Source organism: Ornithorhynchus anatinus, chromosome 4, assembly GCF_004115215.2.
Source record: "Ornithorhynchus anatinus isolate Pmale09 chromosome 4, mOrnAna1.pri.v4, whole genome shotgun sequence".
Classification (NCBI taxonomy): Eukaryota; Metazoa; Chordata; class Mammalia; order Monotremata; family Ornithorhynchidae; genus Ornithorhynchus; species Ornithorhynchus anatinus.
The window spans coordinates 1,891,079-1,910,324 of NC_041731.1; the positions used below are offsets into that span (position 1 = coordinate 1,891,079).

Here is a 19,246-nt window from a genome sequence, read left to right on the forward strand (position 1 = left end):
AGGAGAGCTGATTGAGTGCCTTAAAGCTTATCCTGAGGGGTTTCTGCTTGATGTGGAGAGGAACAGACAACCATTGGAGGCTTTTGGAGAGTGGGGAGTGATGTTTTAGAAAGATGATCCGGGAGACAGAGTGGAGCATGAACTGAATGAAGGAGAGACTGGAGACTGAGAGGTCAGTGAGGAAGCTGATGCAGTATTTGAATTGGGATATAAGAAGTATTTGGACCAGCTTGGTAGTTAGGATGGGGAGGAAGGGGTGGAGTCTGGAGATGTTGTGGAAGCAAAAGAGATGGGAATTAGTGACAGGATGAATATGGGGTTGAAAGAGAGGAAGAAGTCTGGGATAATTCCAACATTGTGGGATTCAGAGATGGGAAGGATGGTGGTGGTGTTAACTACCGTGGGAAAGTTAGGAGGAGGCAGGATTTAGGTGGAAAGATGAGGAGTTTAGTTTTGGACACGTTGAGTTGGAGGTGTTGGTGGGACAGCCTTGTAGAGATGCCTTGGTGGCAGGAGGAGATGCAAAATTGCAGCGAAGGAGAAAGGAGGAGGCTACTGTGGTAGATTTGGGAGCCATCCACTTGGAGGTGGCAGTTAAGCCGTGGGAGTGGGTGAGCTCCAGGGAGTAAGTGTAAAATGAGAAGGAAAGGGGATTCTGTGGGATGGGAGACAGAGGAAGAACCAGCCAAATAGTTGGAGAAAGATCAGCTAGACAGGTGGGAGAAGAGAAAGGAGAGAACTGGCCTAGAAAAATCAAGGTGACAAAGGGTTTCCAGGAGAAGGGAGTGGTCTGATGTAAAAAGCTGAGGAGAGAGCAGAGGTGATTAGCATAGAATTAAGTCTGTTGGATTTAGTAACAAGGAGCTCACTGGTGATGCTGGAGAGAGCAGTGAAAGGGGCCCACACCGGTTTGTAGAAGGATCAAAAAGGAGGTTGGAGCAAAGGAAGTGGAGGCAGGGAGTGTGTATGACCCATTCATAGAGTCTGGACAGGATTGGAAAGAGTGAGATGGAGTGATAGCTGGAGGGAGCAGGGAGATCCATAGAGAGTTTTTTTAAGAACGAGGAGGTGTGAATGTATCTGGAGGCAGAGGAGAAGGAGGCATCGGAGAGTGAGCAGTTGCAGATGGCAGTCAGGGAGGGCGGGAAGAGTGAGATTAAATGATTTTAGGAGGTGAGGAGGGATGGGGAATGGAGGCGCAGCAAAGGGGGTGGATTTTGAAAGCAGGAGAGACATCTCTTCTGGAGAGATGGCTGGGAAAGAGGAGAATAGAGGAGAGTGGGCGGGAGCTGTGGAGCCGAGAGGGAAACTTTGGGGAGGTCACACCTCATTTGGTCAACAAAGTAGCTGACAGTGTTTTATGGAGAGATGGGGAAGGAGGGAGCCCTGGGGGCTCAGGAGGGGTTATAGGACTGGAATAGTAGGTTTGGGCAGTGGGAGGGGGGATCAGTAAAGGGGGTGGGTGGTGCAGTGCTGCTGCGCAGGAGGGAGGATTCAGAGTGAGGAAGTAATTTTATTTATATTAACATCTGTCTCCCCCTCTAGACTGTAAGCTCATTGTGGACAGGGAATGTGCCTGTTATATTGTGATACTGTACCCTCCCAAGCCCTAGTATAGTGCATGGCACATAGTTAGCACTCAGTAAATACAATTGATCAACTGAATGACAGGGAGTGGCTGGTTCTGAAGGGCACCAAGTAGGCCTGTTATTTGGCTATCCTCCAACTCTGCCCCATGGACAGAGTGCAAGCCCAGCATGGGAGGGCAGCCCAGGGCCCCACAGGACTGGAGGACCCAGTCCCTCCTCTGCCCTAAGGGTCTCCAATAGCCTTCCCTGGGGGGTGAAGGACATGGCCAAAATCAAGCGACGTCGACTGGAAGATGAATACAGCTCCTCCTGCTCACACTCTCCCACTCCTCTCCCTTCCCAACTTGACCTCCTGGCTTCCCCCCTCAGCTCTCCCCTGGGGTCACACTGCATCAGAGACCCAGCTGACCAGATGGATGGACTCAGCCCAGCACTGCCGGTCCAGAACAGCTACACCCCGAAGGGCCTGGACTAAAGGAAGGGCTGCGGTGGGGAGGAGGGGGGTCAGGCTGAATCCCTTAACTCTCTGAAATTCACCTGACCCCTCCCTCTCTGAACCCCCTGACTCCTTCAGTGACCTAGAAAAAGTACCATACCCTTCCCCCAGCCCCATCTCTTCCTTCCTGTCTTCCTTCCTTTGCTTTCCTGTCTCTCTCCTATTCACACTGGCACTCTTTCAGCTGGCCCCAAGGCACACTATACACTTTCAACACTTAGACACTTAAAACACATATTCAGTCATCATAGAAGGGAGCTTAAAAAGCAGGAAAATGAAATCCAACTCAGCGGCCTCCTTAATTGAATGACCCTTGAGTACTCCAGAATAGCAAAGCTAATATCGCCCCTCCTTCCAAGCATGTTTCCTGTTTATTATCATCTCATTTCCCTGGTTGGCTCCTCTTCATAACTCTCAGTGCCCTTTGTCAGCCTAGCTGGAGGGTCCTGTGCCCAAGCTAAGAGCTGCTGTGGGAGGTGGGGGGTGGAAGCAAGGCAGCCACGGGAGGCTGACCTAAGGCCCCTTGCCAACCCCCTGCCGCTGATCATTATCCAGCGGGGCCACAGGTCTCTCAGAGCCAGGATGGGCTCTGCCCAGTTCCCCCTCCAGCTGTGCCTGGTCAAGGAGGGTTGTCGGCGGGACTCTCCTGAAGTAGAAAGTGCTAGGCTGGGTGTAAAGGAAGGAGGGGTTGGGGAGGGGCCTCTTCCCTTAGGGGCTAAATCCACTGGTCCTTCCACAGGGATTAGCCTTGGGTCAGCATTCCCAGAGCACTATCATAATCAATTGTATTTTCAGTCAATCATACTTATTGAGCACTTGCTGTGGTCAGAGCACTGTAGCAAGTACATGAGAGTGTTTTCATAAGAGGTAGGAACAACCTCCACATCTCCAGACATTCATCCCCAACCCCCTGAACAAGACATCTCTTCCCACTTCCCTTAGTTCTCCAACTCCAGTCTAGATAAAAGATGAGGGAGACTACTGCAATAATGGCAGGAGGGAGCTAGCTATGTGTTCAAGGACTGTTCTAAGCACTAGGGTAGATACAAGTTAATCAGGTTGGACACAGTCCCTGTCCCACATGGGGCTCACTGTCTAAGTTGGAGAGAAGAGGATTTTTCATTTTACAGATGCACAAAGAAGCTAAGTGACTTGGCCCAAGGTCACACAGCAAACAGTTGGCAGAACAGAGATTAGAACCCAGGTCCTCTGACTCCCAGGTCCATGCTCTTTCCATGAGACTTCTCTGCTTTATGATTTGTGCACTGTGATTCGTGATTTGTGCCTGAGTGATCTGGATATGAACCTGCTCCTCCGCCAGAATGGAGCATCGGGGAAAGCAGCTGGGCACTGGGAAACCAGCTGCTAAGTATGGACCTGGGCTGGCTCTAAGTGGCTGTTCTTCCTCTCAGGTCAAGAGATGTCAGGGGAGAGTGGGAAGCCCCACTTTCTCTTGTTGTTGAAAGTGCCTGGTGGATGGCCAAGGATGGGGTGAGAACATAGTGGCAAGGAGCAGAAAGACAGTCCCAAGAGACACCTGGGAGGTGCAGGAGACAGTGTACTGGTGCGGTCCTCGAAGTAAGGGGCAGAAGACAGTCGGGATGGCTCCGGAGAAGAGCACTGAGGGACAGAGGGAGAAACCGAGGGATGGAAGGAGGACTGGAAGGATGGAGAGAAGGAGGGAGGGAAGAATGGAAGGAGGAGGTGGGAGCCCAGGAGGGAGTATGTGAGACAGAACCACTTTAGAGTACGACTGTCCAGCCCTCTGGGGGGCCATCCTGGCTTGGGCAAGGGGAGCAAGCAATTCTGAGCTCTGCCCCTTTCCTTTCCATTCCCCTCATCCGATTCACCATGGGGAAGGTGCGGGGGGAGCATCTGGGCTTGTGAGACGTGAGAAGTTAGCGGTGTCCCAGATAGGTAGACCGGCAGTGGGGAGGGTGGCAGGGAAGGGAGGGAGTTGAGTCTTTTGATCAGAGAGATCAGCTAGGCTGGAAATAATGCCTCCGCTATGGCCTGAGGCCACCTCAGTGCTCAATCTCCTTCTCTTCAAACCTCCTGGTGCCTACAGAGTCTGGAACAGGAAGGAAGAGGCCAGGCGGAACGGGGAGGAGAAAAGGGATGATGAGGATGATGGGGGGGACGGTGCCAATGGGGCCGAATCTCTGATTTCAGCTGGCTACCTTCCTGTTTCTCTTCCCGCACAAATCGCTCTCCTCCTCCTCCATCTGCCCCTCTTTCTTCTCTAAGCATGTATTGATTGATTGACTCATTCATTCATTTATTTTGGACTTCCACTCTACCTCCCCTTCACCCATTTTTCCTCACCAGTTGCAATCTTTCTTTCATTTCCCTTCCCCTCCCCTTCCCGCCGTTCCTCCACCTCCCCTCCTGGCCTCTCGTCCTAACTACCTGGTGGGTAGAGAGTGAGGTGACTTCATCACTCCCTCCCCCCATCACCTCCCCTTGAAAAAAGGGCCTTGAACCAGTGATTTCTTTGTCCAAGCTGCCTTGTTGGCCGGCCTACCTGCTCCCATTTACCAGCCTGCCTGCTGCCCTTCAAGACCATCTCTTCCAGGAAACCTTCCCTGACTCAGCCCCATCCGTCCTCCAACCTACAGGACAACCCATAACTCCGTCTGTTTTGCTCTGGTAGCATCTGTTTTGGAGTGGACACATGGATAGGAGCCGGCCTGTCGGTTCTGCCCTCTCCTGCCACCTGCTCCCTGACCGCCACTCTTGCAAACCAGTCTCGAGAGGCCTTCCCATTGGCTCTCGCTCCCTGTTCAAGTCCTCTCTGACCAGCTTTGCTACCCACAGATACCCTGGGTAGAAAAAACATACCTCCTTTGACCTCTGATCCTTACACCCCAGACATCAGGAAGGGACGGAGCACACAGCCTAGGCTGGGATAACAGCCAGGAGGCTTGAGGACTCTTCTGGATGTACCGTGTGTTCCCGATCCAGGCCCTCCCTTCTCTGGTCTGAGGCTCACTCCTCTCTGCTTCCCACCCCATCCCCTAAAGGCTGCTGGGAAAATGGAAGTGGCTAAGTCTGCACAGGGACCCGAGCTTGCTCCACAATGTGTCACACAAGTCAGCCCCCTTCCTAAATGGGTAATTTTCCCATAATGGCTGCAAATAAAATCTCCAAGCAACATCTTAATGTGCTGCTATTTATTAGCAGTAAATCAGGCTCTTTGCTCTTGGTCGGCTGTCTGCCGCTGACCGGAGAGAAGTGGGGCGAGGCAGTGGGGTGGATAGCCCTCTTTCACTCTCTCTGCACTGATGGGTTGCTGTCCAGCAACCCTTTGCAGGCAACAGCCGGGCAGCTCAACTCTCTGGGGAAAACAAGACAGAGGAGACAGACTCGCTCCTATCCCAGCTCCACCACTTGTCTGCTGTGTGACCTTAGGCTAATCACTTCACCTCTCTGTGCCTCAGTTCCCTCATCTGTTAAATGGGGATTAAGACTGTGAGCCCTATGTGGGACAGGGACTGTGTTCTCCCTGATTATCTGGTATCTCCCCAAGCGCTTAGAACCGTATCTGGCATATAGTAAGCGTTTAAAAAATACATTATTCACGCAGCTTCTGCTTCTCAAGGTGCTCCATGGTTTTACTGCTGTCCTGCTCTGAATTCCCCTCAAATTTCCTGGATGTAGGGGATTGACAAGTAACGTGGCCTTCACAAGGATGAGTAAGGGGAGGCCCAGAGAGGTTAAGCAACTGCCTAAAAGCACACAGCAAATCACCAATAGGGCTAGGGCTGAGGCCCAGACCAGAAATTGAGTGAGGTGTAATCCATCTTTCTCTAACCATGGAGGTGGTGCTGGAGGGGTTTGGAGAAGGAGAATGGATTGGCCAGGCTCTGGACAGCTCTGGGCTGTTGCTGCCCCCACCCACCCATCCACATCCTCATCAGCACACCCCCATTATTATCCCTATCCCCTCACTCCCCACCCATTCCTGCTGGCAGTTCCTTCCTTAGATGAAAGGAACAGCAAACTTTGGTCTCGACAGATGATCACTCGCCCTCTCCTTCAAAGTCCTATTAAACTCATCCTATTAAACTCATATCTCCTCCATGAGGCCTTCCCAGCTCAAGCCCTCATTTCTCCTACACTCTCTCTCCTCTGTGTCATTTTGCCTTTGGATTTGCACCCTCTATTTATCCCACCTCCAGCCCCACAACAGTTATGTACCTATCTGTAATTTATTGTAATGTCTGTCTCCCTTCTACAAGGTAAGCATTATGGACAGGCAACAGATCTATCAACACTGGCATATTATACTCTCCCAAGAACTTAGTACAGTACTTCATGCACAGAAAGTAAACATGATTGCTCGATTGATCATTCTTTTATTTCCCCCTTCTCTGCCTATGCCTGCATCTTTCTTGGTGAAATGGTTTTAGGAAGATTTGAGCTTCTTGGGGTCTCAAGGTGGGTCCAGGGATGGAAAAATCTGCCCCAAACAATCACACCTAAGTGGTGCCTTCTCCTCTGCTAGACTGTCAGTCATGTAACACTATTGTACTCTCCCAACCACTCAGCACCATGCTCAGTGTAAGTGTTCCAGAAATTCCACTGGTTGATTGACTGATTGTTCTCCATTCCCGAGGATGGGTGTCCAGCAGGGGACCACTGTACTGTTCCTCTAAGCATCATACAGCTTGGACAGAGGACAACCCCAGGCCTGGAGGAAGCTGGGACTGATTCCATGGTGGCAGGACTCAAGGCCTTTAGTTCTCCTGGAAATGAACCCACAGCCCAGGCTGGGACACAGAGACTTCAGCCTCCCCTGCTCACTGTTTGCTGACATGATCGGCTCCCCCTGAGGCCATCCTGATTGGGCCAGGCCATCCACCCTGCCAGTGGCCCAGCCGGGCCACTGTAGCTGGGGCCATCATCTCGCTTCAGGAGAGGGAATGAAGACAGCCACCTGAGTGTGAAAATCTCAACAGCAACAATAAAAATAGCAACAATAATTCAGTCTGTTTAGCATTTACAATCTGCCAACTACTGGGGAAGAATCAAGATAATCAGGTCAGGAACGGTTTCTGTCCCATGGAGCTCACAATCTAAGAGGGAGAGGGAACATTATTTTATCCCCATATTACAAATGAGCTGAGGGCACAGAGAAATGAGGTGACTTGCCCAAGACCTTGCAGCAGACAAGCGGCAGAGAAGGGATTAGAATCTGGGTCCTCTGACTCCCAGGCCTGTGCTCTATCCACTAGGCCATGCTGCTGCCTCTTAATGCAATCATTTTTGGACACCACACTCTCTTGGACTTTGAGCCCCATATAGGACAGGGACGGTCTCCAATCAGTATATATTTCTTTTACCAGAGCTATCACAGTGCTTGGCACTTAGTAAATGTTTCACAAATACCACTAATATCATTAATTATTATTATTGTTATTATTACTATTACTACTATTATTCCTTACCCTCTCAGGGTCACAGCTGGAGAGTTTCCAGTACTCTACCAGTCTCGACTAAGGGAGGGAGAGTCAAGCAGAGGCATTCTCATTCCATTCCCAGCTCGGGCAGTGGCTAGCGAGTGGAAGGCAATCTGCTACATGTCAAGACTCCCCTATGCTGGGTAGCAGTGGCATGGGAGAGAGTCGAGGGCAGAGACTCAAGTCGTCTGCATGGAAGGAGGCAATGGTAAACCACTTCCATAATTTTACCAAGAAAGCTCTATGAATACGCTTCCAGAACAATTGCAGATGGAGGCGGGGCATTCTGGGAGAGACGTGTCCATGGTGCCGTTATGGGTCGGAAACTACTGGACAACATAAGACAAGACGATTATTCCAGCCCTGGGGGCGGACAGACTGGGTCCTTCCTGATTTGCCAGGCTGACTGGGCACCGGCCAGCTGCAGGGCACTTGTGTTCCTTTAAACATGGTGATGGGGAGCTGGGAGGATTGACCTTGGATGGTGCCATGAGGAAAACCCATATCCACCCATCCACCTCCTGCTTCCTGCTTGGGGCAACTTTCTGGCACTTGGCCATCTCCCAACCCCAATCTGTGTGGACGTCCTGGGGCTCAGGATAGTCAGGAAAGTAAGTACTGACTCTCATGCTCCCCCCGCCCATCAGGCTGCAAGACTTGGGAAAATCAGATGGTGCAGCACTCGCTTACATTTGCCATAGGCAGGGACTTGGAATAGGGAATGGCTGGGAGAGGGGAGGCCTCGACTGAGGGAGTAGGAGGCAGCATGCCCTTCCCTGCCCCTAGCTCCCAACCCAGGGGAGGGCTGGGAAAGGCAGGGGCGGTCATCAGTGGGAGCTGGAATTGCACACCTGTCTTATCTGGAGTGTAAGGTGTGAGACGGAGCCACCCGGGAGCGGGCTCTAGTCCCAGACCTGGCTGGCAGAGTGGCCATCTGTGCCCAGGCTACACCCACACTGCACCACCCACGCCAGCCCAAATCTACACTCCCCCGGGTCCTGGCTGCCTCCATCAGGCTGAGGCCGACAGGGTAGGATTTGGGAGACAACCTTCCCAGGAGCGGGGGCTGGATTTGGTGACCTCTGGAAGTCTGCAACTCTGCCCATCACAGCAAGGCTGTGCGCCTCCGGGGGACGAGGCAGGATCCTGGCTGAGGCTGCAGCCTCAGACTCCCTCCCTCCCTCTCATAGAATTCCCCTTTCTCAGCAGATCAGCTAAGCCCAGGCTCTTGCCTCCTGGTGAAAGGAATTGGGGTCAAGGTGGGGCTAAGTCTCTGAGTGTTCTTCTCCCATTGCATGAGCCTCCAGGCCTTAAGGATGTAGCAGCCAAACCAGGGAGCCAAGCAAGAAATGGGGAAACTGCCTAAACCCACGTCAACCCACCGGGGACATACCCCTGTGGTTTATAGAGCCAGAATAGGAAGGGACCAGCAGAGGTCATCTCGTCCAGTCCCCTGTGTCCAAGAAGGACAGAACTTGCTTCCCACTCCACTGAACGGCTCCTCCCTCACACGTTCTGCAGCTCTCGAGTTCAGGCCTTTCTCCCCATCAGCCGGAATGTCAGGCTGGGGTTAGATAACCTTGGACCGAGTGGCATGTGACCTTGGGGAACGCTGGGAGGGGGACAGGATCCCTGCAGAGACACTAGGGGATGGAGGAGAGAGATGCTGTGTGGGACTCCTTTGGGGAGGGAGAGATGAGCATTGGAGATCCACGATTTTGCCTACAGCCACCACTCTAGGCCATCTCAGGATCACCAGTGCCAAGATACCTTGGGCTGATGGGGCCTTCGCAGGTCAACATGGGATCTGCCTCCCCCTCTTCCTCCAGACAGGGCCCCACTGGGGCCATCCGGAAGCAGGGGGAGAAGCCGGCAGAGGGAATAAGACGCAGGATTCCCAGAGCTGGATGGGAACAGGGGAAGAAACTGGCTGAGGGAATGAGATACGAGATTCCCAGAGCTGGATGGAATCGGGGGAGAAACTGGCAGAGGGAATGAGATGCAGGATTCATGGAAATGGGAGCAGAGGGAGGCTCCATCCAGCCCGCCCCCTGCCTCCTGGATGCTGGAATGATCACACTACCCCAGGCAGTGGGGAGTCTGTATTATTTTCACAGCCCTCCCTCACCCCCGGTTCGTGAGTTTCATCTCCCTCACCATCAGAAAGATGTTGAGGTCAGTTACTGAGGGCCAATGCCTCCTATTTCCACGGTCTGAGACCAGGCAGAGGAGCGGCAGGAGGAGGAGGAGGAGGGGGTGGTGAAAGGGGCACCTGGGAAATTAAAGGAGCAATTCTACAAGGAAATGTGGAAACAAAAACATGTCACTCTTTCTCTCCCTGAGTTCAAAGCTTTGTCACATAACGTCCCAGAGCCTCACAACAACCCTGCTAAAGAGGTCTGGGGGAAATGTTGGTCACACCCACTCTCGGACTGGGAAACGGGCCCAGAGAGGTCAAATGACTTGCCTGAAGCCACACAGCAGTCTTTCAGAGCCAGAAACCGGAACCTCAAACATCAGTTTATGAGGATGACTGATTTTAAACCATTGCGGAGAGATGGCTTGCTTTCTGATCTTGACAACTTTCTCAGGGTCCCATTCTAGTGCTTGAAAACATCTATTCTATCAGTGGTATCTGTTGAATAACTGCAGTATGCAGAACACTGTACTAAGCACCTGGGAGAGTATAAGGAGCTTACAACCATTCCCAGCCACAAATTTCTCCTTATCGGTTACTTGAATCTCTCCTATAGTTGAAATCCAGTGACCAGCTTAGAAATGTAAACCACAATTACACCACTCCGTGCTTGCCCCAACTTCCTGTCTGCTCCCCTTTAAAAGTCCGTGATGCAAGCTGAGAGGTCATCCAATCCATCCCCCTGCCTCCAAGCAGGAGAACCTCCACCTAAAACCTTCTATTGACATTCTTAAAGCTTGGAAAGGATAGGATTTTCCTACCTCTCATCATAGTTTCCAGTGTTTCCCTCACCCTTACACTCCCACATGTCTTCCTTTAGTCTATCCTAACTCCTTCTTGCTGCCATCGAAGCCTTCTTCCCTCTAGTTCTGCCTCTGGTGAAACTGGGGAATAGTTGATCCCTAGCCCTCTGGTCCTCTAAGCTTACTTCCTTAGACTCAAAGCCACCAATGCAATAAATGCATTAAATGCATTTCGAAATGCAATAAATCCAGTTGCCATAAACTCTCCCTGCAGTGTTTGACCAATGTCACCTGCTCTACTCTCTGCTTCAGCACCAGGAGCTGTGACTGTGGCCTGCTGGGCCCACCCAGATCCTCCCAGACTCTGAGAGAGGTTGGGCAATTTCTCCAAGTTGCTAGGGAGGGTGCCACAGTCCAAAGAGGTAAACTGAGGTACCCAGAGGGCATAGTGACATCAGTTGGCACTGGAACCAGGCAGAGCATTCTTCTCGGCCTGGGTTATCAGGACTGGCTGACTTGATGGGTCCACAAACCCCAAGACTAACCCTTTTTTTGGTGCTGGGGTTTTTTCTCTCCTGGGAGCTCCATCTCTGGGCCCTCTTTTACTCCTCTGCAGAGCAGACATGGGGAGATTCCTTTAGCCAAACCTCGAGCCTCATTTTATCACTTTCCAAGGGTGGGCCAAGACCAGCTCTCTAATTGCCTTTCTCATGGGAGATGGATATAGTGATAACCCAGCCATCAGACCCATCGAGGTGTTTCTCGGAGGGGGGAGAAGGGAAAGGGGCCCTCTTGCTTGACTCTGGGAGCCATCCAGGTGGCTCTAGAGCCCCCCAACTGGGGCCTGTGCCTAGGCCTCAGCCTCTATGCCTGCATCTTCCCAGGGACTGGGGTGCAGATGTTGTTCCCATGGTAACCAGTGGACCAATGACATTAGTGTTGCTAATAATAAACCCAACCTCCGTCTCCAGAAATGCTCTTCCCATCTCTCCCATTTAACCCCTTTCCTGGATCCCAAGCCACAGCATTCCCAGTGCGGGGCTGCATTCCGCAAGGATCGCGGCTGACCCTGGCTCCAGAGGGTTGGTCGGAATCTGGGAGAGAGGCAGGTTCAGGGGAGAGGGGGGTAAAGCTGCTCCGAGGGGGTGCCTTCCCAGACTCCAGGCAGCCTCGGCTCCCCACTCTGGGGAAGATGGGCCCCAAACCGATCAGCGAAGGACCTCCGGGGTAGCTCTCACCGACGCCGACCCAACGTCACGGTAGAAAGTACAAATCAAGTTCAGGAAGTACAGCGGAAACATTTTCCAGGAATTTCTCCCTTCCTCCCCCACCCCCAACTCCTGATTTTCCCTCTTCCCTAAAGGGGTCCACAGCCCCACTGATGGCGGTATTGAAAGGGAATTTCCGTGGACAGACCCCAGTTCCCCAGACATCATCTCTGACCAACCAACCCCCAGCGACCACCGGCCACTGCCCAGCCTCTGCCCAGTCTCGGCGGTCTTACCTGGGCAAGCAGGATGCCACCTGGTACCCGCTACCATCCCCTCTCAGATACTACACCACCTCCCCTCCCCTCCCCTCCCCACCAGAAGGGAGAGGGTCTTCCCGTCCTGGGAAACACATTCTGGGAAGATTCCCTCTGCAGGCAGCTCAGGCAGACGCTAACAGCAGCAAAGGTGGGGGCGGGCAGGGGCATGCATCCTCTTCTGCAATCCGTCTTGAGGAATTGGGGAAGGGGGATGGAGGAGAAGGGGGGTGAGTGGGAGCAGGAGACGGCACGGCCACAACTAACGCACCTCGACTATTATCGGCAGCCGCGGCCACCATCCCCTCTCTTCCCTCCCCCACCCCTTTGCCTGCCACGGCAGGTTTGTGAGCTGCAATTGGCACAACGCGGAGACAGGGAGGGGGTGGGCATGGAGCACTGGAATACGTCGGGAGCCCACAAACAAAACGCACCCCACAAATGCTCTGAGCTTTCTGGAGCTCTGTCATTTCCAACGAACGGTCTGTCCCCCCTGGGCCCTGCCATCCAAGCCCAGAGGATTAGAGGCCCGGCCGAGCCGCGCTCCCGGGGGACCACCGGTGGTGCCCCTGCCCCATCCCCCACTTCCCTACTCCCACCCCTCTCCCTGCCCCCAACCCTGCCGGCCAGACCTCCAGGCCCGGGCTGGGATGGGGTGCGGGGCGCATCCGCTCCTTTGTGAGCTGACATGTTGGCTTTATTAGTTTCAATGTCATTGAGGGGTTTTTTTTTTCTCCTCTCCTCTTCTGTTTCTTTGGGACTTACCATGTCTGAACTGAGCTGGGCTAAGATGGCGAAGGTGGAGAGCTGGTCACAGAGACATTTAGTTCGGAAAGAATCGAGCGAGACCGATCGGCAGCTGCGCCAGGACCAGGGCCCGAGCTGGGAGGAGGAGGAGGAGGAGGGTCTGGAAGGGGAGGTGGTAGTGGTTGGGGGGGAGGTGGGAGTGGAGGGAGGGGATGGGAGGGGGAGAGGGGGTGGTGGAGGGGGAGAGAAAGAGAAAGACACGCAGGAGAGAAAACACACAGCGTGAGAAGCAGCAGAGGCAAAAGGGGAAAAAAAAATTCCCATATCCAATAGACTGACAAAATAGAGGGAAAATTCACAGTGGCCACCTTCAGCCTGTCCCTCCCCTCCTCCCAAGGGTCGCCCCTCCCCCCCCCCGGCCCCACCAGCTCCCTCTCCATCCTCCCCCCACCACAGGCCATCACCTCTGCACACACACCCCGCCGCTGCCGCCGAGGACCACACGACTCTGCCTCTCCCCCATCTCGCGTCCCCCATCTCTCTTCCCCTGGCTCAGGCAGCCGCTCTCAGACACCGCGGCGGTGGTGGCGAGAGCGGGGAGGGGGGAGGAGGGATGGGAGGGGAAGGGAAGGGGGGGGAAGGAGGAGGGAGAGCAGGAGATGGAGCGGAGGAGACAGAGGGGAATGGAATTTTGGCGGCGGGGTTGGGGGGGTGGCGATGAGAGAGGGACAGGGAAAGAGAGAGAAGAGCATATCGCCTACCCAGGGTGGCTAAAAGGAGGAAAGATGCTCCGAGAGATGTGTGGGCTGGCCAGAAAGTAGACGGCGCAGCCAAACACCGCCTCCCCAGACCGCCACGTGTTGGGGTCACTCCCCTGGACAGGGAGAGGGGGCTGGTGCAGAAAGAGACCCCGACCCCCAACCTGGAACAGTCAATGGGGCATGAGAAAAAGGAGAGTAAAGTAAGTGTGTGTGTGTGTGTGTGTGTGTGCGCACGTGTGCATGCGCGCGTGTGTGTGTGAAGTCAATCAGAATAGGCTGGATGCTCTCTGGGGTGGGGTGGGGGATTGGGGAGCTGGGGCTGACTAATTGTTTTCGGCTTTTGCAGTACAGTTTTTGGGCTGGGAGGAAGAGGAGGAGGAGGAGGGCTGGGTGGTATTGGAGACTTTGGCAGCTGTCATGTTGCAGGAGCGCACTGAAGGAGAGGGAGGTGGGTCTTGGGAGAGAGGGCCTCGGGAGTGGGGGTGGGGAAGGCCCTGGGGAGGGAGATAAAGAGTGGGCATTGGTGTGGGGGTGGGGAGGGGTTAATTAGCCAACTTCAGTTCTTCCTCTCCTCAGCACCAAGACTACGCAGGTCTGTTAGAAGGGGCAGGCATTCCAGACCAGGGTGGGATTAACTAGTCAACCTCAGGCCTTTCCCTCCGCTCAGCACCAAGACTGTGAAAGGGGAACATTCCCTCACTTCCACCCCTTCCCGCACCCAGAGCCCTGAAGCACCCATCAGCTTCTCAGCAGCTCTCACTGCTTCTTCTGCCTCTGCCGGGAGCCCTGCGCTGGGTGCTGAGCCTGCCCCAGCCTACTCCCCGGGGCCTTCCCCCTCCACAGAAGAGGGCCCAGGTGGAAATAAGTTCGGGGTGGATTAGAGGAGCGGAAAGGAAAAGGAGAACTGAGAGGATGGAAGAGCTCAGAGGTCCAAGGACACAATGGAAGGGAAGAAAGACTTCGGTGGGGATGCAGGGTGGGAGAACACTTGTCGTTATTAGAATCACACATTCCTCTAACTCTGAAATTAGCAAGGAACCCCTGACCGAACTGGAGCCAGAGAATTCTCAGAGTCTAAGGCTAGAAGTGGATTACTTGTTCCGCAGGGGAGGTGGAGGGTGGGGAGAAAGATATTATAAATTGTGGAGCAGACAAAACACAACAAAACCCTTCCCCTCCCAGACAGGTGGCCCGAAAGAGAAGTTTGCAAACAGCAGAGCCACTTTGTGCCTGCCATGAGACAGGTGTTTTGGTCTCTGTGTGATGCAGTCATCCTCCAGTAGGAAAGCGCTACCCAGAAACCACGCAGGTGGAGCAAGAGCCCAGGGCTCCGTGCAGAGAAAGTATCACTCCAGCTCCGGAGGCTGGGAGCAACCCAGTGGGGAGGAGAGAACAAAACTGGGGAGGCAAAAAAGCAAGAGTATTGATTGAGCATATCCTGGGTCCAGGACATGGAAATAAACACTAGGGAAGACGTGATCCCTGCTCTCAAGAAGCTTAGACTGTAACATTCTCCTTTAGACTCTAAGTTCCTCGTGGGCAGGGAACGTGCCTGCTAATTCTGTTGTGTTCTCCCAAGTGCTCAGTACAGTGCTCTGAACATAGTAAGCACTCGATAAATACCATTGATCGATTGACTGTTTCCATAGGGCAAAAGCCCCTGAAATGTTGATATGAAGGACAGCTCAAAAGCAGAACAGGAGGGAAAAGGGTTAGATTGCAGTAAGAAAGATTAGGGCAGATATCAAGTGACAGGCGACAGGGACTAGTGGATAGAGCATGGGCCCTGAACTCAGAGGAACTGGGTTCTAACCCTGGTTCCACCACTTGTCTGCTGTGTGACCTTGGGCAAGTCACTTAACTTCTCTGTGCCTCAATTACCTCAAATGTAAAATGAAGATTAAGACTGTGAGTCCCATGTGGGACATGGACAGTGTCCGACCTCAGCTTGCATCTACCCCAGTGCTTAGTAGAGTGCCCAGCACATAGTAAACGCTTAACGTATACCATAAACAAGTGGAACATCCCATCCCGCTGCCTGCCTGATTGGCAAGAGGACACAGAAAGACTTTATCTGAGGGGAGGGGAACTTTCAGATCGTCTTGGTGAGTGAGATCTCTGCTCACTCCTTGGAAGCGAACAGTTGTTGCAGGAGGGAGAAAGGTAAGATGTGAATTCCAGACACTCATCCCAGAGAACGAGCTTCTGATGACTGAGAGGAATCATGCCAACTGGGCTTCTTGAAGAGGAAGATCCAGCAAACAATCCATCAGACTTTACTGAATGCTACCTCTGCAGAGCGCTGTACTAAGCTCTTGGGATCCATCAATCAGTCAATTGGTGGTATTGATCGAGTGCTCCCTGAGTTCAGAGAATTAGACTTGGTGCTTGGAAGAGTATGATGGAGTTAGAAGACACAATCCCCGCCCTCAAGAAGCTGACAGTCTAGCAAGGCAGAAGGACATGGATTTATTTACACATTGAAGAAGAAAATGGATTCACAGATAAGTATGTGGTTAAAGAAAAGGGTGTATAATCCAATAGGTTGGTTCTAAAGTGTTTCCGTTAAGTGTAGTGTGCAAAAAGCGCGTAGAGTAAGTACTAAGGTTGATTGCGCCTTACTGCCTCAGATGGTTGAGAAGCAGAGGATTGGAGATACCAAATGTGGATTTTTAATGTTAGTTAGTAATGGTATTTAAACAGAGTTGAGCCCTGTGGCAGATGCAGGTTAATCAGATTGGAAACAGTCTTTTTCCAACCAGGGTTGCCAGTCTAAGGGGTAGAGAGAGCAGGAAGCAGCAGGAAGCAGCATGGCCTAATGGAAAGAGCACGGGCCTGGGAGTCAGAGAACCTGAGTTCTAATCCCGACTCTGCCACTTGTCTGCTGTGTGACCTTGGGCAAGTCACTTACCTTCTCTGTGCCTCAGTTGACACATCAGTAAAATGGTGATTAAGACTACGAGCTCCATGTAGGACATGGATTATGTCGAAACTTGATTAGCTTGTATTTTATACCAGCACCCACTACAGTTCCTGGCACATAGTAAGCACTTAACAAATACCATAAAAGGGTATCACATTTCCATTTTACAGAGGAGGAAACCAAGCCACAGAGAAGTTAGATGTGACTTGCCCAAGGTCACTCAGCAGGCCAGTGGCTGAGCTGGGATTAGGAACTATGGCTTCTGACTCCCAAACCTAGGTCCTTCCCTCCGGTCACACTGTCTAACATTAAAAAAGTCAACTTAGTCAAGGGATGGATCAACATAACAGCAGGGAAGAATTGAGGGCTAATGCACATTTCTGCTCTCTTTGACTCTGGCCAACCCCTTATTTGAGCCCTGGTCCCAACTTTAGTCATTTATCTTCAAATACTGGATGGGGTGAAGCTGGAGAGGGTCAGGAGGAGATCCGCCATAACTACTAAAGGGGTGGAAAATCAGTCACATTAAGACAGGTGGAAGGAGTCTGTGAGCTGTTTAGACCAGAGAAGGGAAAGCACAGGGGACCCTGAGTCATCTTCTTCAGGTCTCTGGAGGTTTTGAAGGCAGAGATCCTGATCGGTGTTCTTCCTGGCAATCAGTGAGTTGTAGAAGTAATGGTATTTATTGAATGTCCACTTGGTGCCACATATGGTACTAAGTGCTTAGGAAAATCCAACAGAGCCACAAGACTCATTCCCTGCCCACAGGCAGCTGCCACTCTAAAGAACCAACTAACAACCTTCATTAAAGCAAGAGAGATTTCAGTTGGACTTAAAGAAGAACTTCCTGCCCATCCGGATGATAAAACCCCGGAAAAGCTATTGAGGGAGGATGGGGAAATCTCTGATCCTCGAAAGCCTGGTCATCCACCTTTCCCAGGCCATTCGATTATGCACCAACCTGAAGGCAGGAGGAGGGACCAGATAACTTCTTGTGGTTGCTTCCAGCATTCTGATTCCATCATTTGATGAGTTTAAGATTGTACAGGAATGCATCTGCACACATCACCCCCAACACACAGAAATTCTACCCAAGAACCCAGGAGTCCTTAGCTTGGAAGGACTCCAGAGGTCATTTTGAAAAGTCCCCTGCCCCCCCACAAACCATATGGCAGTTGAGATACTAGCTGAGTTAGAAATCCTCAGGAAGTCTGATGTTAAGCCCCACCTGTCAAGGTCTTCCCCAACCAGGCCTGTAGCCCTCTGGGACAGAGAATCTGGGAGTTATCTGCCCCAACTCCAAGAAGCTTTTCAGAGCCCAGGATCCAGGATCACCTCCCCTTGCCGGCACCAGCTTCCTTGGCCCCCGGGAAAGAATAAGGCTCCGACTTGGGCCCTGTGCTGGCGTGTGTGTGTGTGTGTGTGTTGGGGTGGGGGGAGGGTGGTTAATGATGTCATCGGTCTCAGCAACGGCCAGGAGGCCATCACTTCAGCTGCATGCCCAGCCTGGGGAAGTCCCTGTCCCAGCCTGGGGTTACGTGACTCCCTTGGAGATTCTACCCAACTGAAGACCCTTGGTCTGCTCCAAGGCAGAGGGGTGGATTGGAAGACCTCTGGAGAGGATGGGGGGATGGGAGTGGCAGGGCAGAGGAGGAATGCAGAGGGCAGGAGGCAAGGTGGGGAGGAATGGCAGGGAGGAGGTTTGCTCATTTCAGGGATCCTGGTCCCCCAGGGCCACCTCCCTGCAGCAACCCCCCTCGCTCTCTCCACTCTGCTCCGGGCTGGAGTCCCTAGCGAGCAGCATCTCCCAGAGCTGGGGCTGCGGCACCAGCAAGCTGGCTCTCGCCCAGCAACCTGGCAATCTTCTTCAGGGCTGTTCTCCAGTTGGGAGGCCTGGGGAAAGACTGGCATGGGCAGAGGGCTAGGGTAGGCAGAGGGCTGGGGGTGGGGGGCAGAAGGCTGGAGGCAGAGGGCAGGTGGTATTGCAGGGGGACTTTCTGAGCTCCCTCAGACACCCATTAGAAGGCCCATTTCAGAGCCAGGATCTCTTTCCTGCTGCCTAACCTTAATCCCTCCGCCTGCAGCTAAAGCTTTTCCTCTCCTCCTGCCCTCGTTGAAGGATGGGAACAGCTGTTTCCCCACCACTTCCATAACCAGAGTCCCCCCAAAGCTTGGGAACTCAGTATCCCGCTGGGAAGTCGAGTTCCGATGAAATATTGTTCTCTCCACGGAGACCCGCAATTAAGTGTCATTTTTTAAAAGAGGAAACAAATCTCACTTCCTAATCTTTGTGAATGTGTTGATTTCTCTCCCCACTTTCTCCATTTCCAGAATCTCCAACCTCCCCTCCCATAAAACACAAACTCCTGACCATCGGCCACGAGGCTCTCCAGCCACTAGCCCAGTCCCCTTCCCACTCTGTTCCCCGCCGAAGGCTCTCTTCCCCCCAGTGCAGACCAATGTGTGCTCCTTGACACTCCCAAGCCAACCTCCATCAGAGTTCTCTTTCTCTGACCCTCTGCTCTCACTCAGCCCCCATACCTGGGACCCCCTCAGCCAACTCTCCAAAGCCCTCCTAAAAGTCACCTCCTCTGGGAAGTCTTCTCTTATTAGTCCCACCATCTTTCTGGACATTCTGTCACCCCAGGCCCCAGGGTCTTCACCTGCCATTTATTTATTTATTTAGAAGCAGCGTGGCTCAGTGGAAAGAGCACGGGCTTTGGAGTCAGGGCTCATGAGTTCGAATCCCAGCTCTGCCACTTGTCGGCTGTGTGACTGTGGGCGAGTCACTTCACTTCTCCGC

The 19,246-nt window shown here is 52.9% G+C and overlaps 1 protein-coding gene and 1 non-coding gene across 14 annotated transcripts in view; one reads left to right on the forward strand and one right to left on the reverse strand.

The window, feature by feature from the left end:
* The window catches only part of ADGRB1 (adhesion G protein-coupled receptor B1), a 122,246-nt gene that overhangs the window by 35,569 nt on the left and 67,431 nt on the right, over positions 1-19,246 (reverse strand). For all 13 annotated transcript variants that reach the window (XM_029062833.2, XM_029062832.2, XM_029062836.2 and 10 more), the window contains exon 18: positions 12,778-12,919. In XM_029062833.2, coding sequence (XP_028918666.1) covers positions 12,778-12,919 — 142 coding nt within the window. The remainder of the gene's footprint in view (positions 1-12,777; positions 12,920-19,246) is intronic.
* Positions 7,534-7,671, forward strand: LOC114811581. The gene has a single exon (XR_003759277.1). It is a non-coding gene; the product is annotated as a small nucleolar RNA SNORA7 (small nucleolar RNA).